This window comes from Ornithorhynchus anatinus, chromosome X2 (assembly GCF_004115215.2).
Source record: "Ornithorhynchus anatinus isolate Pmale09 chromosome X2, mOrnAna1.pri.v4, whole genome shotgun sequence".
NCBI lineage: Eukaryota > Metazoa > Chordata > Mammalia > Monotremata > Ornithorhynchidae > Ornithorhynchus > Ornithorhynchus anatinus.
The window spans coordinates 487,504-512,450 of record NC_041750.1 but is presented as its reverse complement, the minus strand read 5'-3'; the positions used below and the strand labels follow the sequence as shown (position 1 = coordinate 512,450).

The 24,947-nt window shown below is 62.1% G+C and overlaps 1 protein-coding gene across 10 annotated transcripts in view; it reads right to left on the bottom strand.

Annotated features, from left to right (window-relative positions):
* Positions 1 to 1,180: 1,180 nt before the first annotated feature.
* HMBOX1 (homeobox containing 1) overlaps positions 1,181 to 24,947 on the bottom strand; it is a 60,046-nt gene continuing 36,279 nt past the window's right edge. For 2 of the 10 annotated variants that reach the window (XM_029052818.2, XM_029052825.2), the window contains exons 5-11: positions 20,964 to 21,074; positions 19,456 to 19,609; positions 9,436 to 9,518; positions 8,956 to 9,051; positions 8,338 to 8,432; positions 8,009 to 8,080; positions 1,181 to 6,437 (exon numbers count right to left, since the gene is read on the bottom strand). In XM_029052818.2, coding sequence (XP_028908651.1) covers positions 6,300 to 6,437; positions 8,009 to 8,080; positions 8,338 to 8,432; positions 8,956 to 9,051; positions 9,436 to 9,518; positions 19,456 to 19,609; positions 20,964 to 21,074 — 749 coding nt within the window. In that variant the 3' untranslated portion in view covers positions 1,181 to 6,299. Of the gene's footprint in view, positions 6,438 to 7,975; positions 8,081 to 8,337; positions 8,433 to 8,955; positions 9,052 to 9,435; positions 9,519 to 19,455; positions 19,610 to 20,963; positions 21,075 to 24,947 lie in introns of all 10 variants that reach the window. The other 8 variants (XM_029052819.2, XM_029052820.2, XM_029052826.2 and 5 more) reach the window with 8 other exon arrangements.

Below are 24,947 nucleotides of genomic sequence, written 5' to 3'. Positions count from 1 at the left end.
GCCGACTTGTTCATTCCAAGCGCTTAGTACAGTGCTCTGCACATAGTAAGCGCTCAATAAATACTATTGAATGAATGAATACTAAGGGCCGGGGTGGATACAAGCAAATCGGGTTGGACACAGTCCCTGTCCCGCGTAAGGCTCACAGTCGTAATCCCCATTTTCCAGATGAGGTAACTGAGGCACAGAAAAGTAAAGTGACTTGCCCAAAGCCACGCAGCAGACGGGATAGTAAGCGCTCAATAAATGCTATTGAATGAATGAATTAGAACCCTGGACCTTCTGACTCGCAGGCCCAAGCCACTAGGCCACGCTGCTTCCTTTGTTCTCGAATCTCCGGTGGCCAATCCCTTGCCCACGTCCTCCCTCCGGCCTGAAACTCTTCACTCCTTCACAACCAGGAGCCCCCGCTCTCCCCGCCTTCAAAGCGCTCTGAAATCACATCTCCTCCAGGAAGCCTTCCCCGACTAGTCCCGCCACTTCAGCAAGTCCACATCCCTCAAGCACTCCAGTCCTCACTCCCTAAGCGCTCGGACAGTCATCCGCACCCTCCGCACCAGCGGTATTTACGCATGTATCTTTCAGCTCTGTCGCTTCCCCCTACCTGTAATTTATTTCCACGTAGGTGTCGTGTCCCGTCCCCCCCCCCCCCGCCCGCCCCCCGGCCCCGGCGACACTGTAGTCTCGAGGGCGGGGATCGGCTTGTCAATTTTTTTAAATGGTATCTGTTAAGTGCTGTGTGCCAGGCGCTGTTCTAAGCCCTGGGGGAGATGAGAGCTAATCAGGTTGGACACGGTCCGCGTCCCATCGGGGGCTCACAGTCTCAATCTCCATTTTACAAAGAAGGCAACTGAGGCACGGAGAAGTGAAGCCACTTACCTACGGTCACACAGCGGGATGAGAACCCGGTCCTTCTGACTCCTAGGCCCGGGCTCTATCCACCAGGCCACGCCGCTTCTCGGGTCCACGAGTCGATCGTACTCTCCTAGGCGTTCAGCACGGTGTGTCCCCCCCCCGACGCACACAGCAGGTAGGCGCTCAGAACACACAACTGAATGATCTGCGGGGGTGGGGGGTGAGGGGGGAGACCCGGGGACCCATCGTTTCCTTGGCTCAGAGACCCCGGCCCGGCCCCTCCCCGCCCCCAGCGGGCGCGACCAAAGACAGGCTGTCCAGCGGGTCTCGGTTCAGTTATACGTTTTATTGTCTAGTAGGTACAATACTAAAATAAACACAAATTAAAAAAAAGTTTTATTCAAACAAAACTGTACAAAAAAGCCGTATACTACATTTTAATTACAGAACAGTCTACTGTCCAAAAGGCACTAATCCAGAGTAGGAGATAGAAGGATACGGACTCATTAGAACTATTTTCATCATTACGATAGGGCGCTCGTTTCCGTCCTTGCACGTCTGGAAACAAGGGCGTCTGCTACAGTCATTACACATGGTCAGCGATATGAGTCCCGTCGGGAGCGGGCGCGGTCTCTCTCCCCGGGGCCGAGGGGGTCGGGGCCGCCCGGGTTTGCGGGTGACTGCCCCCGGGGTCCGGGACCCCGGTTCAGGGCCGCCCCTCCCCGGCCCCGACAACGGCGGCGGGGGCGAGGTCCAGGCGGGACACACACACACACACACGTGTGTAGGGTGGACTCTGCCCTCTCGGCCCTCGGGGAGAGACACTGCGGCTCACAAACAGTGTCGCACACGTAGAAGACAAAGACTGACACGGGATGGCAACAGAACAAAGAAATAGGATTCGACCAAATCTCTTCTCACGTCATCCTATACTACATCCTCCTTCTGCTTAGCAGAAAATTGTACGTACACAAAAATACAAATACACGATTTTGTAGAACAGTCTTGATTTAATATATTTATATATATTTATATTTATATGAGTGGCAGGTTAGTTCATTATAGAGAGCTTTTCACGCTTTCGGCTCATATACATCAAGGCTTATAAATTCAGCTTTAGCTTTCATTCAGGTTTTATAGCTTCTGAACAATTGTTTTCACATTTAAAGCAGCATCCAATTTGCAATAGGAGTTGGTGGCGGTTACGGGGAGTGTCCGGTCGGAAGGGCTCTTTTTTTTGGGGGGGGGGGGGACGGGCCGGATACATTCCAGTGTTGGTGGAAAGGATTATTGATTGGGGCTCCTGGAGCCCGGGGCGGTCCTTGTGAGGTAGAACTAAACCCCTGACGGCAGGCGACCGGCCGGTCGGGGAAGAGGGGAGGGGTCGCAGCCTGCTGCCCCCTCCCCGCCACCTCGGCCTCGTGGGGGCCTCCCGCCCCCTCCGCTCCTCCTGGGAAAGGACCCCCCACTTCCCAAACACACCTCCCGGGGGTCCCGGCCGGCCGGACAGGCCCCTCGCTAAACCGCGGGCCCTCTCCCAGGCGGGCCCTTCCCGAGCCTCGGGACCCCGGCTCCGACGGCCGGTCGGACGAGGGTGACCTCTGCCCCCTCGGCGGCCGGACCCCCCAGTCCGGGCCGCCTCCGACCCAGGACCCCGGGCCACTCCGAACCGGGACCGGCGGAGGACGGCCCGGCCACGGCCCCCCGAGGGGCCACGGCAGGAGAGGGTGGGTGGGGTGGGAGGTGGTAAGGGGGTGGGAGAGGGAAGGAGGGCTGGGGATGGGATGGAGAAGACAGGGAGGAGGAGGGGCCGGGGCCAGAGTCTGTCCCAGTCAGGCACTTTTTCGGAATAAACGACGACCCTCGAGAGCCGCCCTGGTCCCCCGGGGGAGAAGAGGGCTCCCAGTCGCACCCCCCATGCGGGCCGTGAGTCGTGGGGGCCGGGCTGGGCCGGGGGGATGGGGAGGGGGCGGCCGGAGTCCGAGGGTGGACGCTGCCTCCGAGGACCGACCCCCGGGCCCACCCGACACCTCGCTGGGGGCAGGGCCCTGTCTGCTCACTCTGTCGTACTGTTCTCTCCCGAGCGCTTAGCCCAGTGCTCCGCACACAGCGAGTGCTCGAGAAATACCACCGACCGGATGACGCGCAGGCAGGAAAGCCGGGGGGGCGGGGGGGGGCGCAGGGAGGGGCCGGGAGGCCTTAGGGTTAGTGTTGGGAAGCCCCGAGGAGTCTGAGAGCCGGTCCGGGGACGGGGACGGGGGGGCGGGAGGCGGGGGTCTTCGCCCCGCACCGGTCGGGCGGGGGTTGGGCCCTCGGTTGGCACTAGAGGCCTCGGGAGGGGCGCTCTGGAAAGGGAGGAGAGACGGGGCCGGGAGAATAACAGTAATCTGGGGTCCTGGGTAAACGCTTACTGTGTGCCAAGCGCTGGGGCACAGTCCCGGTGCCACGTGGGGCTCACGGTCTACTACGCGTACCAGCCGGGGGGGCGGGGAGAGGAGGGGGGGCCGCCGAAAGGAAAGACTGGGGCTGCGGGGAAGGGGCGGGACCCCGTCCGATTCCCGCCTGTGCGCTCTCTCCCGGCGCTCGGTCCAGTGCTTGGCACACGGTAAGCGCTCAATAAATACATCTACTGGAGGGCGACGGGCCCTCGGGGGGAGGGGGAGGGGGGCGGGAGAGGGGGAGTTTAGATGGTGGGGCCTGTGGTCTGGCCGGCCGGGGCGCGCCCCTCCCCCGCGCCCCCCAGCAGGGGTTCGGGCCGGGGCCGATGAGGAGACACTTGGTTGGGTGGGGTCGGTGACCCCAGCCCCCGCCGAGGGCCTCCCCGGGCCGGACGCGAGGAGTTTGACAGAGGGCCATGGGGGTTGGCTCTCCGTCGCCATCCCCCTCCCCAACTCCCTGGACCCCCGCCACCCCCCGAACCCTGAGTAAACGTCCCGCCAGGCCCGGAAAGGCCGCAGAAACAAACGCACGCACAACTCGAACCCGCGCTCCGGCCCGGCCCTGCCTTCCCGCTGGCCTTCCCCGTCACTCCAGGGCCCCTCCCCCGACCTCCGACCCAAAACCCAGTGCCCCAAAAGGGGCAGGGATCTGGGGGGGTGGGGGGCGGGGGGCGGCGGGAGTCCGGGGTCAGGGGGTGGAAGGAGGCCCCGGGGGCGCGGCGGCCGCTGGCGGGCCTAGCGGGGTGGTGGGCTCCCTCCGGGGGGTCTTACCGGATCCCGGGCGGGACGGACGGACGGTCAGTCGGGGGGAAGGCGGGGGCGGTGGCCTCCCGGGCGGGACGGAGGCCCGAGGCCTCGGCCCTCTGCCCCATTTCCTGGGAGAAGCGGATCCTCCCCGGGCCGGCGCCCGCACGTGAAAGGCGGCGGCAATTCCAGCGGCCCCGGCCCCGGCCCGCCCGCACGATGCCGGGGAAACGAGGCTGCCCTTCGCTACATTGCTTCGCGACACATACGTACACACGACCATACATACACTCTCTCTCCCCCCCACCCCCCTTAAGGAGACAAACACGCCGGCATCCCCCCCAACCCCGGCCGGACGCCGCAACATTGACCCCCTACACGCATACGCCAACCAGACCCACCCAAAGCGACACCCCCCCCAGACGCCCGCCCCGACACTGGCCAGAGAGAAGACCGCAGGGTGAAGCGAACGTCTTCACTCCCCAGCCGGACCCCCTCTCCCCCCGCGACCACCTACAAGAAAAACTGGGAAGACTTCTCTCCTCCCCCCTCTTCCTCTCCCCTCTGCCCATCCTCTCTGGGGGTCGCGCCCGGGAGCGGCACGGACCTTCCCGGCGAAGCGGAAAATCAGGTGAGGTCACCCCGACCCCCCCGAACCCTAACTCTCCCCCTCATCTCCCAGGCTCAGCGGCCGGCGACGACACGGTGGGGGGTGGGGGCGGGGGAAACCAACCGCGGGCACCGGCCTCCTCCGCGCCCGGTGGGGCGGCCGGTAGGCCGGCCGCCGCCACCCGGTCTCTCTCCCCGGCCCGACGCGGAGGGAGGGGGCGGGGATGGAAGCTCCCAGCCCACCCCAGTGCCCCCGCCGTCCCGACCGCTGTGCCGGGAGGCCGGCTCTCTCCCCGCGCCCCCCGCCGGGTCTCTAGCGGCCGGGAAGACCGGGGCGGGCCACGGCGACTCCAGAGTGCACGTTCACGGTTTGGTATTTTGAGTTCTCAAAAGGAAGAAAAGAAAGGATTTATCAAATATAAATATCTTTAAAAAGTAACAAAAGTGCTACATATGTGATCACGGAAAAAAAAACCCATCGGCTCCTGCTGCCCCGAGTAGGCGACCTCCGCGGCCCCGCCCCGCGTCCGGCCCGGCGGTCGGCGAGACGGCCGGCGGCAGAACGGCTTCCTCCCATCTCTCCAAGGCCTCTCCCCGCACCCCGGCCCGCCGCCGCCCTTCCGACGACCCGCCCTCGGGCCGGCGGAGCCCGCGTCACGGAGGCCTCCTGCACGCATCCCGCCGCGTCCCCTCGCCGCCCGGGCTTCGGCCCGCCCGCCGCAGGCCGCCGACCCCATCGCCGGGACCGGCCGCTCCCCCCGTTCCGTGCGGGCCCGCTCACGACCTCGCTCTCGCGGTGATTTGGTTTCGCGGGGCGGCGGCGGTGTGGCGGCGGGGGCGGGTGAGGACGGGGGAGGGCGGGCCGGGAGGCCAGGAGGCAATGCGACTGCGGGATAAATTCCCGAGAGGGCGGCCTTCTGGGCAGGAGGCTCCGGGAGCCACGCCAGAAGGCTCAGAGGTTAGAACCGGGGACGTTCGTCCTTCAGCTCACCCATCCTCGCGCATCACCAGCTGGGCTCCTCCCGCAGTCCCCGAGGCGGGAAGGAAGGCGGTCCGGGTTCCCGGAAGCCCGCGGCGCCCCGGCCGGCCCCGGGCCGGGGGCGGTCTACTTCCCACCGGGCGCCCGAGCCCCGGCCGGCTAGCGGGCATGGCTTATTGCGGCTGGAAAAAGAAAAAAAAAAAATCGACCCTTCTGACAACCGACGGGAGGGTTGTGGGGTTCCCCGGCGCCCACCTGCCCTGGCGTGCGCCTTCCCGGGTCGGAGCCGGGGATGGGGGCGGGGCCTCGGGGGACCCCGGGTTCCCCCCCGAGAAGCATCGAGGCCCCGGCGGAGACACCTGGAAGCACTTTCTCGGAATGCTGAGTCGGGGCGGCGGGGACCGGGCGCCCCGGGGAGGCTGGGGGACGGCGGGGGGGCTCGGTCGGCTATCGCCGACGGGGAGTTTAATACTGAGCGAGTGGGCGCAAAGTCTTGAGGTGGCACCATGCCATCGTCACGGACAAGACCCTAACGGCTAACGGGCGGACGAGACGCTGCAAAGGTAAGGACGGTAAGAACACATACTCGGGACCATCGGGGCTCTGCTAAGGTGCTACGGCTAAAACTAAGTTACTCCTCGGCGCCGGGCCCGCCCCCGCCCCCACCCTCCGCATCAGTCGTCGTCTAGGGCTTCTGTCTTGATCTCGCCGGCTCCCTGCCGGGCCAGGGCCAGGATGGTGTGGTTGACGGCCGCCATTTCCACGGCTAGCGAGATGGGGTCTTGGTGGTCGCTATGGCTAGTGCTGTCATCCTGCCAGAGGAGAGAGGAGACACGGGGTGGGGGGGCGGGGGGGAGTACGGTCAGCGCCCGGGCCCCGGGGAGCCAGCACGCCGGGTGGGAAACGAGGTCCGACCGCGGGCACCGAGGCTTCTCACGGGGAGGGCGCCGGTCCGCCGGAGCCCGCGGGGGCAGGAGCCAGGGCCGAGAGACCCGAGGGACGCCCGCGAGGCAGGAGCTGGCACGTGGCGGCTGCTGGCTCCGGCCCCCGGGACCCGGCTCTCCCGTGAGGAAGCTCTGCGGCCCCGCGGGGTGCCCCGCCGAGCTCGGCAGACTACGTGGGCCTGTTGGCACATACAGAAATGAAAAAGGGAAATGTCCTCGGTGGCCACGGGAGAGTGAGTTCCTTGTGGGGGGAGGGGAGCGAGGGGCTAGGGGCGTGGGGTGGGGCCGGAGGGAGTCCCAGCCAGCAGTTGGGGGGTGGCTGAGGCTACTGGGACGCAGGGCTGCCCAAGGGCAGCAGCCCCTCACGACCCTGCCCTTGGGAACCAGCTAGTACACGCGCTCAGACGGAAGAGAAGCGGGAGGTTGGAATGGACACCGGCGACGACTGATCGAGGTTACGGAGCCTGGGCCGGGATCCCCACTCGCAAGGGAATACTGCTGTGGTCACCCCTATTTCCGGTGTAAAAACACAGGAGCGGTGGGGGGAGTCACCTTCCCCGTGGTTCCGGGTTGGGGTGAGGGTCCCGGACCCTGCGGTCCACCAGACGGGGAGGAGAACCCATCGCTTTCGTCCCCGACAGCCGGCCGGGACAGACCCCCGGCCTCGCTCTCCCGGCTGGATCCCGGCGCTCCCGAGGGGGTTGAAGGGATCCGAACTTGGGTCTTTTGGGCCGGTTAAGCTTTTCTAAGCCCACCCGCTCATCCCTTCAAACCCAGAAGCTCTGGGTTTCTGGGGTGAGGGCCGGTGGAGGGGGCAGGTAAGGCAGCATAGGGGAGTGAGGGGTCCCCACCCTGGTTTGGCCATGTTTGCCTAGTCACCCGTGCCCCTCCGGTTGGTGCCACGGATCTCCCCGGATCGCCGACAGCCTCAGTCCGAGAGGCAGGAGCTGAGTGCCCTCGGGGCCCACGGAAGGAGAGTCCTCGGGTGGCGCCTTGAGGTGCCGGGGCTGGAGCTCGTTTCCCTACTTTTGGGGAGGACGGGTTCCCCTCGCTCCACAGACATCCGTGCTCCGACCCCACCTGCCCTCCGGCTGGCAGAGGCCCCCCGCCACATTCCCGGGAGCCAAGGGGAGCCCGGTCTGCGGCCCCGCGGCGCCCCGCGCCCCACCTGGCCGAGAAGGGGGCATTGTCTGTCACGCCCCGTGGCGAGGTGGAGTGGGAGGGCGTGCAGGGGTGGTGTCTGTGCAGGCGGCGGTCTGCTTCCGGTGCCCGCGGGGAATGCCCAAGTCCCCGCTCCCCCAAGTCTCGCGGGCAGGGGAACCCCCCGGCGCCTGGCCCCGGTGGATGAGAGAGGAGCAGGGTTTGGGCGGGGCGGGGCGCTGTGTGGTGGCTGGTGGGTAACTTGCTTGTTTGGGTCAGATCCTCCTCTCTTCTTCTACCTTCTCTGCTTCTCTGCCTCCCTCTGAACTTCTTCCCTCCTCCTCCTCCCCATTGCGCACTTGCCAAGTGTCCTGTTGTGTGACGACAAAGCCGCGAGGGGGTGAGTGCCGACGGAGAGCCCGCGCCGCCCGGGACCGCCGCCGCCCCTCTCCCCTGCTCCCGTCGCGTCGGGGTCTGCCTGGGCACGGGGCGGGTGAGGGGGCGGAGAGGGCGCAGCCCTGTCCTCCCCCCTCCAGGGAAAGCGGCCTCCCTCGGGCGGAGCTGCGGGGTCCCGGCCACCCCGTCCCCAGCCTCCCGGTCCCCCCGGGGTCACCGCGACGCCTCCCACCTGCTCCGAGTAGTCGTTGCCGTCCACGTCGTCGCTGTTGGAGTGGCCGCCCGGACTCTGGACGTCGATGCCATGGCTCTCCAGGATTGCTGCTTCTTCGAAAAAAGCAGACGGACCCCTAAATGACCTGGGGCGTACCTTGGGCGGCGGAGGGCTGTGCGGAGTCGCTCCCGGGACTCCTGCGGCCAGTCCTCCGCCTACTGGCCGGCCTGGCTCGGTTCTAACCCCGGCTCTGCCCCCGGCCCGCTGGGTGACCTCGGGCCAGTCACTGAACTTCTCTGGGCCTCCGTTGCTCAGCTCTCCCTTGAGGAGAAGGCCCCTGCCCTGCCCCTCTCTCAGACCGCGAGCCCCAGGTGTAACAAGATCCACCCGTACGCTCGGCCCAGCGCTCGGCCCGTCGTGAGCGCCCGACGACCCCGAGGGAGTGAACTCACGAACTGAGGGCTCGGGCCCACCTGCCTCCTGCCGACAGGTCCCTCTGGTCCCGGAACTGGGGGGGGGGGTGGGCGAGGGCCACGGCCGCCCCGGTCCCCTCTGAGCGAACCCCTTCCCCTCCGCCCCCCAGCCGGGCTCCCGTCCCCTGGGCAGGGGCCGGGGGCGGCCTCACAGATACATTACCGATATTGGCTCGCCTCTTGATCTCCTTCCTCCTGTTGGCAAACCAGTTGTAGACCTTGAGAGAAGTGACCCGCTCCAGGTCCGACAGCTTCTTGCCTGCGGGCGGCATGAGGGACGGCGGGTCAGCCGCCGCCGGGGGCCGAGCCCGGGGACCCAGAAAACGGACCCTGTGCCGGCAGCAGTCCACCGAGTCCAGGGAGGGCCGGAACCCAGGAGGCCGGGCAGCCAACCTCAGCTGGACCTGCCCCTCGCCACACGGTGTCTCGGTCCTAAGGCCCCGAGGCCGGGCGGGCCGGGGAGCGGCGCGTTCCCCGGTGCGATGGGCCGCTGCCCCCCTCCCCACGCCGCCGGCTCTGGCCCTCTGAGCCCCGAGGAGGGCCCGGCTGCCGAGGGGCCGGGGGACCGAGGACAGGCCCGGGCGGCCGGGGGGGTGGGGCGGACAGGCAGCCGGTGCCCCTCCCTCCAGGGGTGGCGCCTCACCTGGCTTCTGGATGACGGCGTTGCAGGCGTTGGCGATCTCCTCCCTCTTGGCCTCGTCAGGATACTGATTCTCGTTGAAGTAACTGTGGATCCAAAACCAGCCGCGGTCGAAAACAGCCCGGCGGCAAGCGCGGCCTGACCGCCCCGACCTCGGGTTTCCGACGGCGGAGACTCCCCGCTCCCGGCTGCTGACGAGCCCCTCCGGGCCGGGGCTGCCCGGTACCCAGTCGCGGACGAGGCCCTCCGGGCCGGGGCTGCCCGGTGCCCGTCTGCGGACTGGCCCCTCTGGGCCGGGACTGCCCCGTGTCCAGCCGTGGAGACTCAATAGGGGGCAGGTCCCGGGCCCTGTCTGGGCTGGGGGTTCCCTGAGGATGGGGTGCAGGTGCTGGGGCAGACACAGCGTGGGAGTGTTTGGGGGCAGGAAGGGGTCTAGGGAGCAAAGCGGGCGAGGCGGGCGGGTGAGCAATACGGCAGAGGCGGCGGGGAGGATGGGGTCAGGACGAAGCCTGGAAACCCGGTAAATGATGGAGGAGGAACAGGGAAGGGCTTGGTACCGGGCTCGGTGCGGGGAGCGGTGGGAGAAGCCGGAGGAGGGGAAATAACACAGGGGTCTGGAAAGGAGAGGCTGGGATCCGCGGAGGATCCCAGTGCCCGAGGACCGGGGTTGGCAGCGAGGGCAAGAGAAAGCGGAGGGACAGAATGGAGCCAAGGAGGAGGGCGGGAGCATCTGAGAGATGAATTTGGGCAGCTTGGCTGCCATCATTGGCAGAGGGGGAAAGCTTCCAGGACAGAGGGTCCGTGGAGCCCGAAACCCTTTGGCAAAAGTACGGCGGTACAGGCTGTGCGAACGCACGTAGATCGCAGGTGGCGTGCCCACGCTCACACCCCTGCCCTCTGCGAGGGGCAGAAACTGCTTCCCGGCTCCCCGTGGGACTCGGCGACGGTATACCCGCTCTGCCAAGGCCTTCCCCGGCCGATCTGCGGGGCCAGCCCGACTTGGCGGCGTTGGGACCGAGGCTTGCCAACAGGCCGGGGACGGTGGACTGTGTCCCTACGATGCGCCCATAAGCACGCAACCCCCTGCCCCCCTCGCCCTCCGGAGCGCGGGGCTCCAGCTGGGGTCTTTCAGAGGGGACCTTGAGAAGCTGTAGCGGGTCCAAATCGTGCAGGGCAGGGCAGAGCCCCTGGTTGGGTGCTTGGGAACCAACACCAGAAGCAAAAGAACAAGTCCCCGCCCTGGAGGGGCACCCTGGGGTGGGGGGACTCGGCGCACCCACGGGAGACTCGGAGCCCTGGAACTTTCTGGAGCCCGAGCAGGGTGGGCGGGGGTGGGAACGGCAGCCGCCAGGCAGCAATAAAAAAGAGAGTGATGAAGTGAATGGTGGCGCGAGGCCTCCGCTCTCCAGACAAAGGGCAGCTGTCAGCACGCTGAGCGGGGCCCGCTTTCCCCCAGAGAAACCAGACATCTCCTCGCCAGAGAATGACAGGAAAGAATTCAAATGAAAAGTGGCAAAATCATTTACATGAGAGGAGAATCCATAAGCCGGGAACGAACGGCGATGCCCTTGAAGCGCTCCCGTCTCGATAACCCAGTCGGCCACGATGCCGCCGCCGTTCGTGGCGGGGCGAGAGGGCCGGCACCGTTGCCCCCTGCGGGGGCGGGGGGCGGCCCTCTCGGGCGCGGGACCCACGGGCACGGCCACCCTCCCGCTCGCTGGCCTTTGGCCGCTCGTGGAGGAAGGCGGCCTCTCCCACCCCCCTGGGGGGTGCCACCCCCCACGGGGGGCACCCAGGGTATTTACTGAGCACCCCAGGGCCACTCTCCCTACCCTCGGGGAGCTGAGACTCTCACAGAAGGGAGCGGGCACCTCATTCGGACACGGCCGCCTGTGCCCCCGGGGGCTGGGATGTACTGAGTGCCCCTAGGGTCCGGGGCACCGTATTAAGAGCTTAGGGCTCGGACAGGGAGGGACGGGCAGAGTGCTATCTCCCAGAGAGGAGCGAGAGGCGGAGACTGGACGGCCGCAGCCACACGAGGTCCGGGCTTCTCTCTGTGTCCCTTGAGGGGTTGAGGGGAGAGGTCTGGGCGGTGCGGGAGCCTCAGTGCGAACCCTTGGAGATCCACTGAGTCAGAGAGGCCTGCAATCCATGCCGCTATCCCGACTGGGATGCACAAGCCGGGTCCTTGGGGAGCGGCAGGGGGCAGATGGGTCGGAGGCCCTCAGCACCCCTGCTGTACACCTTAACATCTTGCCACTCGCTTTGCTTAATACAGTGCTCTGAACACAGGAAGCGCTCAATAAATACGACGGAATGGATCGAACGCACGGTGCGCTGCACCGCATCAAAGTCCCGTCAAGTCGCCCAAAACACAGAGAAACGCATACGGCCCCGTCCGATCCGGCACCGTCGGGGCAGGCCACGAAGCGCGGTACCCTGAGAATCCTGACCACTCTTATGCGCGAACCCGGCCGTGTGCCAGAACCGACGCGTGGACCGCAGTCCGCCACACTGGACCACGGACGCTCGCTCCGCCTTCCGTTGGGATCTACCCCAATCCCGGGACGGAAACCGGCGTCCTAACGGGCCGAAGGCTGCTGCGATGAGGAGTTGTGGTGAAGGCGGATCTCTGAGTTTGCAGGTAAGACTCGGGAGCTTCCGGGCCTGGGCTGCTCAGCTTTCGGAGACGAAGAGAACGGGGAACAAAATCCCTCCCTCCTGTTAGAGGCCGGGAGGAGTCTCCCCTAACTCTGCCCCCAAAGCCAGAGTCCGCGGAAGGGCCAGCTCCTAGAAACGGGCCCCTGGGACCCACTGGGGCTGAAAACACGTCCATCGGGCCAGTTCTTAACAGGGTTCCTAACTTTCTTGTGGGTGGAGGACGTATCTACCGACTCTGTTGAAGCGTCCTCTCCCGAGCACACAACACAGTGCTCGGCACCCAGTGAGAGCTCAGTAAGTACCGTGGTTTGATCGAATGATAAAAGGGGTCATTTGGGAAAAGAATTAAAAGTCCTCAGCCGTTCTCCCACGGCCTCGAATGTGCTCCGAGCCACACAAACTTAGAGAGGAGGATCCTGAGGCTGGATAGTCCCCAGGGCTCTGACCACAGCTGGGAGATGGCCATTTGGGCCGAAAAGACCTCCAACTGTCCTGGTCTGCTGCCTCTGTCCTCTCCCTCCCAGCCTTTACCCCTCAGCGCTCAGTAGAAAACTGGCCCCTCTGGTCCTCGGTCTCTCCTGTCTCTGAGGGCCTCCCTGGGGCCCGCCCTCCAGCCTTCCCCTCCCCAGCCAACAGGATGGTGAGGGGCCCCACCCCGGCACCAGCCGGGGGCCAAGCCACGGGCAGCCAGGCCAGCGCATGAGCTTTGGGGACATCGCTGGGGGTCCCGGGGTCCTGACCGGGGGCAGGCCACCTGCCCCTTGGAAAACTTAGTCTGTCTCCCTCTGGGCCAGAAAGGTGGACTAGGCGGGACTGGGGGGGGTGCTGGGAGTGACTGCAAGGTGCCGGGCAGGATTGAAGGTGACCTGGGCAGAACTGGGGGTGCTGGGTGGGACTAGGAGTGGACTGGGCAGGAATGGGGGTGTTGGGTGGGACTGGAGGGTGCTGGGCAGGACTGAAGGTGGACTGGGGGTACTGGGCAGGACTAGGGGGTCTTGGGCAGGACCGGGTGGGACACGGGGCATTGGGAGGGCTGGGAAGGACTGCAGGTGGACTGGGCAGGATCCGGCGCTCTGGGCAGGACTGGGGGGTGCTGGGAGGGACAGGGGCATGCTGGGCAGGACTGGGAGGAAGGAGAGTTGGGCGGGACTGGGGCGGGCTGCCTTAAAAATATCTGCGAAATACGACACGACGCAACAGTCAATGTGCAAATCATCTCCACCTCCCCCACACCGATAAAGCAGCCTGAGTCACAGGAACTCTAAGTGCTTTATGCACATCACTGCATCAATCCTCCGGCATGCCAACTAGGGAGGGAGCCGAGACCGAGAGGAACGAAGGGATGAGGGGACACGGGACAGAGGGACGAACACAGGAGAGGGAGAAGGGAGCAGACTGCATTCTTCTCCTTTGTGCCGTGCCCACAGAGGGTCAGGAACACAAGATCTGCAAGATACCACAGAGTTGGCTGGGAAAGGGTGTCGGTCTTGGACAGACTGTAAACCCAGTGCCCACCCACTGCCAGGCCGACAGGTCTACACCACACCAATCAACCGGTCCACGCCACTGCAGTCCACGGCCCAACAACCGGTCTCCGCCTCAACCACTGGGCCAGTCACACCCACCGGTCTCCACTCCACCCACCGAGAAACACGCGACAGGACGCAAAGCGGTCCGAGGAGGTGGGTTGGCCCGAGGGGGGGGCCCCCGGGCCCCCAGTGGGCCCGACTTGCTGGCAGGGGACAGACCGGTCGGTTCTATCAGGATGAACCCAGTCGGGCGCAGCCTGGGCCGGCTGTGCCGACCCAAGGCCGCGTTGAGGAAAGGGGGTGGGGCCCGCCCTGGATTTCTCTGCTACACCCCCGGGTCCCCCACCTCGGAGTTCTGACCCCACAGAGGCAGAGTCTGGGGCTGGGAGTCAGGATCCTTGGATTCTAGGCTCGGCTCTGCCGCTGGTCTGCTGAGTAGCCTTGGGCCAATCACTCCGACCTCTCTGGGCCTGAGATTGTCTCTGTTGCCGAACTGTACATTCCAAGGGCTTAGTACAGTGCTCTGCACATAGTAAGCGCTCAATAAATACGACTGAATGAATGAATTGAAGGCTCCGACCCCCCAGTGCCCCGGCACGCAAGGAAGGTCTGTGCTCCCCTCCGCCCCCCTCGGACACTCCGCTCTGGTCAGGAAGGAGGCTAATGGACTAGGCCTCCACCTTCACCTGCTGACCAAGGGGAAAGTTCTCTTTCCCCAATTAGCCTAATGGACTGGCATGAGGTCACGTCTGGCCCCGCTGCCTCGCTGGCAGAGGGTTGCCAACCTTCTCCTCCTCCTCCTCATGGTACGCCAGGAGCCGAGGGACGGCTCTCCTCTCAGCGCTGACTGGCTCCGTGCTGAGGGCTGAGCTCTGGGGTGGCCGGTCGGACCCTGTGCGGGCAGGAGGCGGGGTCTCGGGGTACAGGAGGGGCAAACAGTGCCTTTGGCCATGGCAGAGACCCCCACCCCGAGAGTGGTCCCAATCAATCGATCAAGCCACTAAATTTACTGAGTCCTCACTGTCAGCAGAGCACTATACAAGCGTTTGGGAGAGTACGAGTTGGGAGATACGTGTAGACTTGTTCCCTCCCCACAATGACCTTACGGTCTAGAGGGGGAGACAGACATTAATATAGATAAATAACTTACACTGTGAGCCCCCCGTGGGACAGGGACCGTGTCCGACCTCAACAGCTTACAACTAGAGAAGCAGCGTGGTTTAGCGGAAAGAGCACGGCCTTGGGAATCAGGTGGTCGTGGGTTCTAATCCAGGCTCCGCCACTTATCAGCTGTGTGTCTTTGGGCAATCACTTAATTCTCTGTGCCTCAGTTATCTCATCTGTAAAACGGGGGCTAAGACTGCGAGCCCCACGGGGGACAACCTGATTACCTTGTATCTACCCCCGGCGCTTAGAACAGTGCTACATTACGGATATGTACATAAGCGCTAAGGGGCTGAGGGCGAGGTGAATGGAAAGGAGAGGTGCAAATCCTGGCGAAAGGGCGACGCAGAAAGAAGTGGGAGAAGAGAAAAAGAGGGCTTGGTCGGGGAAGACCTCTCGGAGATGTGCTTTTAATGAGGCTTTGAAAGTGGAGAAAGTGATCATACAAGGAGGGAGGGAGTTGCAGGCCAGAGGCGGGACGTGGGCGAGGGGCCGGCGATGAGACGGACGAGAAAGAAGTACAGTGAGTAGGTTGGCATTAGAGGAGCACAGTGTGCAGCCTAGGATATGGCAGAAAACCAGGGAGATAAGATAGGAGGGGGCAAGTTGATCGAGTGCTTTAAAGTCAACGGTAAGGCGTTTCTGTTCGATGCAGAGGTGGATGGACAACCACTGGTGGTTCTTAGGGAGTGGGGAAACATAGGCTGAACGTTCTTTGTAGAAAAATGATCTGGGCAGCAGAGTGAAGATGAGCCTGAAGTGGGGAGACAGAGGCAGGGAGGTCAGCAAGGAGGCTGATGCGGTAATCAAGGCGCGATAGGATAAGTGCTTGGATAAGTGCTCGGCAGTTTAGATGGAGAGAAAAGGGCGGATTTTAGCGACGTGAAGGTTGAACTGACAGGATCTGGTGACAGACTGAATGTCGGGTTGAAAGAGAGAGATGCGTCGAGGATAATGCCAAGGTTATGGGCTCGTGAGACAGGGATGATGGTGGTGCTGTCTACAATGAAGGGAAAATAAGGAGGAGGACAGGTTTGGGTGGGAAGGTGAGGAATTCTGGTTTACACTTGTTAAGTCTGAGGTGTCGGCGGGACATCCAAGTAGAGATGTCCTGAAGGCAGGAGGAAGGACAAGACTGCGGCGAAGGAGAGAGATCAGGGCTGTAGAGGTAGATTTGGGAATGATCTGTGTGGAGATGATAGTTGAAACCACGGGACTGAGTTCTCCAGGTGAGTGGATGGAGATGGAGAATAGAATGGGACCCGGAATTGAGCCCTGAGGGACTCTCGCAGGTAAAGGGTGAGAGGCAGAGGAGGAACCCACGAAAGAGATTGAGAACCCAGGTCCTCTGACTCCCAGGCCTGGGCTCTTTCCACCAGGCCACGCTGCTTGGTTGGGAGTTTCTGCTCCACGCGGAGAGGAACGGGCAACCACTGGAAGCTTCTGAGGAGCAGGGCGGTCACGTTTTAGAAAGACGCAGCGGGCCTCACAGCGACGCATGGACCGGAGAGGGGAGAGACTGGAGGCAGGGAGGTCAGCGAGGACGCGGACGCAGTGGTAATGCCAGGATCATGATAAAATCCTGGATCGTGCTGTTTGGATGGAGAGGGAGGGGCAGATTCTGAAAACCCTATGTGGAGGAAGAACAACAAAGATTTGACAACAGACTGAATAAGGGGGCAGAAAGAGAGGGAGAAATACAGGTCGATGCTGAGACTGCAGGCTTCAGGGACGGGGGAGGATGGTGGGAGGACGGGGGCGGTGTCAACTGGGATTTAGGAGGGAGGATGAGGAGATCAGCTTTGGATGTGCCGAGCTTGAGACGCTGCAGGACATGAAGGGAGAGATGTCCTGGGTGCCAGAGGAAGGGGGAGGTTGCACAGGAGGAGAGAAGTCGGGGCTGGAAAGGGACACTAGGGTGGGAAGCTGAGGCTGTGGGAGGGGGTGAACTCCCTGAGGACAGAGCGAAGAACGGAGAGGAAAAGGGACCCAAAGTTGAGCGCTGGAGGACCCCCAGAGTTCAGGGGGAGGCCTCGGGAGGAGCCAACGGAAGACCCACTTAAAGCAGAGCCCACACACAGAAATCGAGAGACGCAGCGTGGCCGAGTGGAAAGAACACAGGCCCGAAAGTCAGAGGACCTGGGTTCTAAGCCCAGCTCAGCCAATTGCTTGGTTTGTGACTTTAGGCAAGTCACTTCACTTCTCTGTGCCTCAGTTACCTCATCTGTATTACGGAGAGTCAATATCTGTTCTTCCTTCTAGACTGCGAGCCCTACACTGGACGGGGACTGTATCCGCCCTAATTAACCCGTCCCTACCCCAGCGCTTAGAAGAGCACCTCCCCTCTAGACTGTAAGCTCCTTGTGGGCACGCGATGTGTCTGTTTATTGTTATAGTGTATTCTCCCAAGCGCTTAGTCCAGGGCTCTGCACGCAGTAGGTGTTCAATAAATATGACTGAATGAATTGAATGACAACAGTGTTTGACGTCTAATAAGTGCTTAACCAATACCATAAAATAAAAAGACAGAAAAATAAAACCAGAAAAAAGAGCCACTTAGGGAGGGAGAGAACCTCCCTTGGGGTGGGAGAGACACGGACTGGAAGGGAAGAAAGAGAGACGGTGTGATCCTGAGAAAGCAGTTGGGGAGAAAGTGTGGAATAGGGGGACCCAGGGCAAGAAACACTTTCAGGACAACTTCCGGCTTGACCTTCGGCAGAGAATGCACGGGGCTGGGAGTCACGGGTCCTATGTTCTAGTCCTACCTCTGTCCCTGACCCACTGAGTGAACTAGGACAATCACCTAACCTCTCTGGGCCTCAGGTCTCTCATCTGTAACTTATCTTCTCCCATCTGTAATTTATTTTAATGCTTATCTCCTCTAGACTATAAGCTCATTGTGGGAGGGATGGGGGTCTACCAACTCTACTTTATGGCATTCTCCCAAGTGCTTAGTTGAGTACTCCGCAGATAGTGAGCACTTAATAAATACCACTGATTGATAAAATCTCACTGATGAGATCCCTCTAAACTGTAACCTCGTTACAGGCAGGCAATGGGACTACTAATTCTGTTGTACTGGACTCTCCCGAGTGCTTAGTACAGCGCTCTGCACGTGGTAAGTGCTCAATAAATACCACTGATTGACTGATGACAGAGTTGCAGTGTGGTCTGGCAGAAAGAGCCCAGGCTTGGGAGTCTGAGAACCTGGGTTCTAATCCCGGCTTCACCATCTGTCTAGTTGGGTGACCTTGGGCAAGTCACAGTGCCCGGCACATAGTTAAGCGCTTAACAAATACCATTATTAACTGCCTCAGTTTCCCCATCTATAAAATGGGGATTGATTCTACTCCCTCCCACCTAGACCGTGAGCCCAGTGCAGGACAGGGTGCATAACAAGCCCCAGAGCTTAGAAGAGTGCTTGGCACATAGAAAGCGCTTAACAAATACCATAATAATTATTATTATCCCTGCTCTCCTTCCCTCTTAGACCGCGAGCCCTGCATGGGATGGGGACTTGATCCGATCTGTCTCTCTGTATCTACCCCGGCCATTAGCACGTGCCAAGCGCTTGATGAATTTCACGATGATCATCAGAGTCTGGACACAGCATTCCCGCCGCGGGCCCCTCTGCCACGCAAACCTAACTCGGCGCCCTTCCCGATCAGGAGCCCTGAGGAGAAAACCCTCTCCGCGCGCAGGTCGAGTCCGAGGTGGCCAGGAAAGCAGAACAAGGATCTCGCGAGGCAGTGGTCCCGGACACACCTAGGCTGCAGATAAAGACAGAATTTCCTTTTTGGGACTATGGGCCCTCTACCTTCAAAGCACAGACACTTGCTGAAAAATTTAGAAGGAAAAAAAAGGGAGAGAGAAGCAGGCTGGCAGAGAGAAAAAGACAGACACAGACCGACAGTCGGGGAGAGGCAGAAGCAGAGAAGAAGAGACCTTCTGAATCTACTGTCCCAAACCTTGGCCTAACAACTAATAAACCGTCCTGGGAGCAAGTCCAAAAAGCAGTAAAGACGGGAGAATTGAATCACAGAAACCACAGGCATCGCTCTAGAAATGTACCGAATAAACCGAACCGTCCTCACCCCGCCGTGTGCCCAGATGACACGCGTGTCAAGATGCCTTCGCGTACCAGCCTGGGGCCTCAGTCCGGGCTGGCACCTGTACCGGGTTGTCATCGGCACCGTATTTAGAGCCGAAATTTCAGCGCTTACTCTGCTGTCCTCCCCTGTCCTCGTCCCGACCCTCCAGAGTTCAGGGAAGCCCGAGCGGGTCATTAATCAGATGTCATCGGCGGGCCGGGGGGGGCGGAGAGAAAAGGGTCCCGTGGGTGACGGCACCCAGCCTGATCAGGACTCCACAGAGGTCCCGGCGGGCGAGCTGGGCCAGCCGAATGCACCGCCCTAAGAGACCAAGCGCAAAGCAGTGCAGGCGGGTGGGAGCTGGGACCAACTCTCCCTGGCTTTCCAGGTTCCGTCGACCCACCCCCAAAAACCCCGGGCAGGGATGTAACAAACCCCACCCCTGACTGGCAGAATTCTCCCTGACAGAATGGCCGAACCGCACCAAGTTGGGCCTCCTCCCCTGCCCATCCCAAGCCGTGGCCCTCGGCAGCCCCGCGGCGCGGAACACACACGATGCGCACAACGAAGACGGGTACCTCTCCATGACCGCCAGGCACTCCTTTCTCCAGGTGAAGCGGCTGCCCCGCCGGAGCCTGAAAGTCCCGGAGGTGGCCGTGACGGGCGGGGGGGTCTGCCTCCATTCTGGGTCCTCCACTGGAATGGGGGCCGGCCTCATGCTCAAAGTCGCCCCTGGAACAACGAATGAAGACCGTGGCTCTCCCGGACCTCAAGCCGGCATCCGCGCCCACCCCCACGGGTCGTGCCCCCTTCATGCCCTCCCCCTGGGCCTGGGTTCAGGCAGGGGAAGGGGAGTGGAGCGGGCTGGAATTCCCCAAGCAGAGAGTAGGTCCCTCGCCTGCCAGCCGGCCTGTCCAGGGGGCGCAGGGGGTGACCAGCGCGCCGCTGACATCCTAGCCAACGCCTCCTATTCCGACGGGTGCCGGGGGCTGAGCCCTAACTCTCCCACAGGGCAGCGATCCGGGCAGACACTCGACCGTCATATAATAATGGAAAAATTGATATCTAACGGTTCCTATGTGCTAAGGAGCTGCGCTGAGCATTGGGGTAGATGCAGATAATCAGAGCGGACACAGATTGGAAGCAGCATGGCCCAGTGGATAGAGGATGGGCCTGGGAGTCAGAGGACCTGGGTTCTAATCCCCGGCTCTGCCACTTTACTGTGTGAGCTTAGGCAAGTCGCTTAATTTCTGTGTGCCTTGGCTACCTCCTCTGTAAAATGGAGATGAAGACGGCTCAATTTTGGACTGCTTTTCCGGGTAAACACAACACTGAATGTCATTCCCCTGGATAAAGACCTGCTGGAGGAGGGAGGAGAGAGAAAGAGAGAGGGGAAAAAAAGAGAGCGACAGAAGTAGAGGCAGAGAGAGCTCCGGGGAGAGGAAGAGAGACAAAGAGAGGAAGAGAGACAGAAGTACACAGAATGAGAGAGAGAGAAGGAGAAAGACATATGCTGGAGAAGCCGAGTTATTTCTTACATAATGAATTTAGGATGTTTCCAGAGAATACATTTTATTCTGAATCCATTATTTCCTGATTTTGTTTTAACTAGAAAAAACAATTCCATTTGGCTTTGTTTTCTGGGGAGAAAGGGCTTCCTCACGGCAGTGCGTGCGCCCGCCCGCTCCACCCATTAGCCGGCCCCTCCTTGCCCCGTGATACACCGCACGGGCAAACATCGAGGGCAAGGCACGATGATAGCATTTCCTAGGAAGAGCTGCCACCACCGCTGGTGATGGAGCCCCGGGCTGGGAGGGGCGAGGTGCGTGGCCCCGGCTGGCCACCTCTCTCCTGGTCCCGGGTCACGGAACCCAGAGGCTTAGCGACCACGTGCCCGTCAGGCATCGGAAAGTTGAGGCCGCGTTCTTGCGCCGGGAGGACCCGTTCTCTTTCCTGGGGACTATGGCCACCTCTTCCTGCGAGGGGGGGCTGGGGCGTGAGCGACGCCCTCTCACGCCCCCGTCCAGCTGGCGCGGGGGCTGCCGCCCGGCAGACAAACGTGTGGCGCCCGTGGCCAGAGACTCACCGGGGTTGGTCTTCTCCAGCTGGTACCAGCGGTAGAACGCTCTCTTCTTCTGCTCGCTCAGGTCTGAGCCCTGCTGCAGCAGCCAGTGCGAGATTCGGCTCTGGCTGATCCCTGCCGGGAGACAGAAGCGTTCAGGGCCTTGGCCGCAGGGGAGGGCGGTCCTGGGGATCATTTCACTCAGCCCAAGGGGAAGGAAGGGAGGGGATGCTCAGCCCCTGGGGTCACCATGCCAGGCTCTCCCAGGGCACTCCCAGATCCCACGGCCTCCCGATGCCCCGTGCCGCCGGCACCTCGCTCCTGTCCAGGGTGCATGGGGTCGGGGATCTTCTCTACAGACTTCTGGCTCCTCTCCCTCTGCTTTTAGTGTGGCCTAGTGGATAGAGCCTGGGCCCGGGAGTCAGAAGGAACTGGGCTCTAATCCCAACTCCGCCACACGTCTCCTGTGTGACCCTGGGCAAGCCACTTAACTTCTCTGGGCCTCTGTTCCCTTATTTGTGAAATGGGGATGAAGACCGTCAGTCCCAGGTGGGACAGGGACTGCGTTCAACCTGATTTGATGGTATCTACCCCAGTGCTTAGTACAGTGCCTGGCACATAATAAGCATCTAAAAAATACTATATTATTATTATTAGTATTGCTCTGGCCAGGCCTTCTGGTCCCCTGAGGCCAGCACCTAACCCAGAGAACAGGGAAAGGGAGACGGTGTACTTCCTCAGGGGTGGGTGAAAGATGAAGCCAAGCCCCATGCTGACATATGCTTTCTTGTCAGGGAACGGCATGGGCCCAAGGCCCGGGCCCACCCACCCACCCGCTGGCCACAGGAGAGGGGGTGGGAGGGGGAAGGACGGCGGGAGGAAGGGAGGTAGGGAGAGCGAGAGCCCAGCACCAAAATGCACATAGAAATGCAATGAGATGGTAAAGCGGAAGTGGGGAGGTGAGCGTCTGAGGGTGGGGAGAAGCTGGCATCTTGCTCGGCTGCTGCCGAGCTCGTAGGGGCGCCGGGCTGGGGTCTGGAGAAGCTGACGGGGCCCTCTCCCCACACGGGCGAGGGCCTTGAAGGAGTATGTCCTGCCCACAGCGCCCACAGAGCCCACAGAAGAGCCCGTGGGGCACCGTCCCAGGAAAGGCCCTTTGGGTCCCTGACTGTTCGTTCCTCTCTGACTGGCCACTCCCTCAGACGCGAGGCAGGAGGTAAGGACGGCTCCCACTTTTCCCGTCAGTGGGATCGAGACGAGGGAGGGCAGGGAGACCGTGACGGGGTCAGATGGATCAACTGGTGGAATTTTACGGAGTGCCTCCTGTGAGCAGAGAGAGCGCTCTACAAAGCACCCGGGAGATCCCGGGAGAGGGAAAAGGCCCAGCCCCACCCTCGAGCGGGCTGAGCCCAACAGATTGGACAATCCCGTCTCTCTGATGCCTGAGGCCAGGCCCCAGAATGTGGACAGGGCTGAAGGGGGTCGGCCCCAAAGGCCGCCTCCCTGACTCCCTCAGGGCTGAGCACCCCCACCCCCGGGAAGGGTCCGTCCACCTTGTTCGGCATCTCTCGGGGCAGGGGCGGGGCTTCGGTGGCCAAGGGAGTCCCCACGGAGGAGGCGGCGGCAGGCCCAGGGCTGCTCCCGTTTCGGCCGGGCTTCCACCCGGGACCACTTCCAGGTCGCGACCTTCCATCGGTACCAGCCCCAAATCCCCCGCTGAGAGGACACGGTTACCCCGGTGGCCCTTCCCTAAAGAGGGAGAGGAGAGACCCAGAGACCTGGAGACCGGGCCTGGAGAGTCGTCCCTTCGGAACATAACGGTCCTGGCCAGAGTCCCAGATTCCCGGGCGGATGTGGTCTCCCGATCTCTGCTGGCCGCGAGCCGGGACGGAGAGCCCAGAAATAAAGCCATCAAATGCGAGTCTGGCCCCGTCTCTGGTCCAGCCTTCTCTCACCCTTGCCTCCCCCGCCCCCACATCAGAGAAATCCAGAGGCTGACAGGGGCCGAGAGTGTGTCCTCCCTTACTCCCGTGGAATCGATCAGAGCACCGTAGTCGGGAGGAAGGGGGGGAGAAAGAGGAGGAGGAAGAGGAGGAGGAAAAGGAGGAGGAAAGGCAGGAGAAGGGGGGAAAAGGAGGGAGAAGGGAATCGGAAAAGGGTCGGCCCACCGGGCCCGTTGGTCTGACGGGGACACCGGGGGTGCCACATGCTCCACGGCTCCAGGGTTTCTCCTCCGAAATCTTCACGGTGACATAACTGATCCGGGCCTCGGTTTCCCCATTTGCCAAATGAACGGGATAATAATCCAAGCTCTCCCTCGTAGGCTGTGAGCTCCGAGTGGCGGGGGAGACTGGGTCCCATGTGAATCTCTTGTATCTACCTCAGGATCTAGCCCAGTGCTTGGCCCAGAGTGAACGCCTAATAAGGATCATACTTCCATATAGCTTTTCTGGTACTTAGATGGCCAACTTCAACGTCCCCGATGCGCCTAGCGAAAACCCACCCTTTGGCATCCCCGGACGCCAGAGAAAAGCCCACCCCTCCCTACACAACCCCGGGCTGGGAGGGCAGAGGCCCACGCTCTGAGCCATTGCGATGGGTCCGTCCGGTACTCCCGGTGGCCCCCGTCCCTCCTGGCACCCACGGAGGAGAGTCTGGAGTCTGTCCAGCCCACCCAAGGGTGAAAGCCCACTCCTGGCAGGAAGGGCTGTGCCCGGTTGCCAGGCCCTGCCAACAGCAAGCGGGAAGATTTGGTGGGGGGGGCCCTCTGTAATTAGCTCTTGTTTCCACTGTCATTTCTCCCTATCAGAAGGAGGTTATTTATACAGACCCCACCCTGAACTCCTTGTTTGTCTTCTCGCAGGAGCCCGGAGCTTCTATAAAAAGAAACCTCCTCATTGTTCCTGCCAATCGCTAACGCAGTCCCTCCACACCGGCTTGGTTTTAGCACCTGCTTTTGCTTTGTGCCTCTCCTTTTCTCACCTCCTCCTTCCCAAGCGGCCCTTCTCTCCCTCCCCGGGGCCTACCTCTGCCCTTCAGGAGCTACAAGGGGCAACAGCTAGGCAGCCACAGGTCTCTGGGAACACCGCCCCCTGAACCGCCCTCTCCCCATCCCTCAGGGCTCCCTCGCCGGGGCCGGGCCGGGGACGTCTCTCCCCTCTCCCTCCGTCCCACGTCCGGGCCCGGCAGCTGGGCAGGGCTCGGTGGCACCAAGGCCCGGGGGTCCCACCAGGATGGGCTACTGCCAATCGGTCAGTCGGTCGTATTTATTGAGCTCTTACTGTGTGCCGAGCACTGTCCTAAGTGCTTAGGAGAGTACAATATAAAGATAGACACAGTCCCTGCCCATGACAAGCTTACAGTCCAGAGGCTGCTGAGGCCTGGAAGGCAGAGTTCTTCGCATAGCCAGACACTTTCAGAAAAAGCCTGGGAAGAGACGAAGTCGGGGAGGACTGGATGGAGGGAAAGCTGGGGGACGGAGAGAAAGCTGGGAAGCAGTGGGGGAGAGGCTGTCTCCGACCTCGAGCCCCGGGCGGCGGGGGCTCCGGGCCAGTTGCCATTAGCCACGAGGGGAAGGGACCGACATTCGGATCCCTCTGGCCTCCCGGGAAGACGCACACGGCAGCTTTGCTCGCCTGAGCCAAACCGTCGGTACCTCCAACCTGACCACTTCATCCTCTCATCTCTGGCTCTCTCCTCCCACCAGGCCCCAGCTCAGACCCTCGGCTCTCCCCGCAGCCAAACCACACCTACAGCTGTGTGACCTCTGACTGCTGCTTGGAATGCAGGGTCTACTCCCTCCCCCCAAATAGTTCGGTTGCAGGATCGGAACCGTGTGTTTATCACAATGCGGTAAAAGAAAAAAAATTGCTAGCACAGGCCAGAAAAAAAATAGATTCACTGGGGAAGTTCCGTAATGTGCGAGCCATTGGGTCCTAAATCAAAGCTCCTCCACATGCATTCACTTAACACCCCCAAACTCTTACCCCACCACCTTCAAAGCCTCCT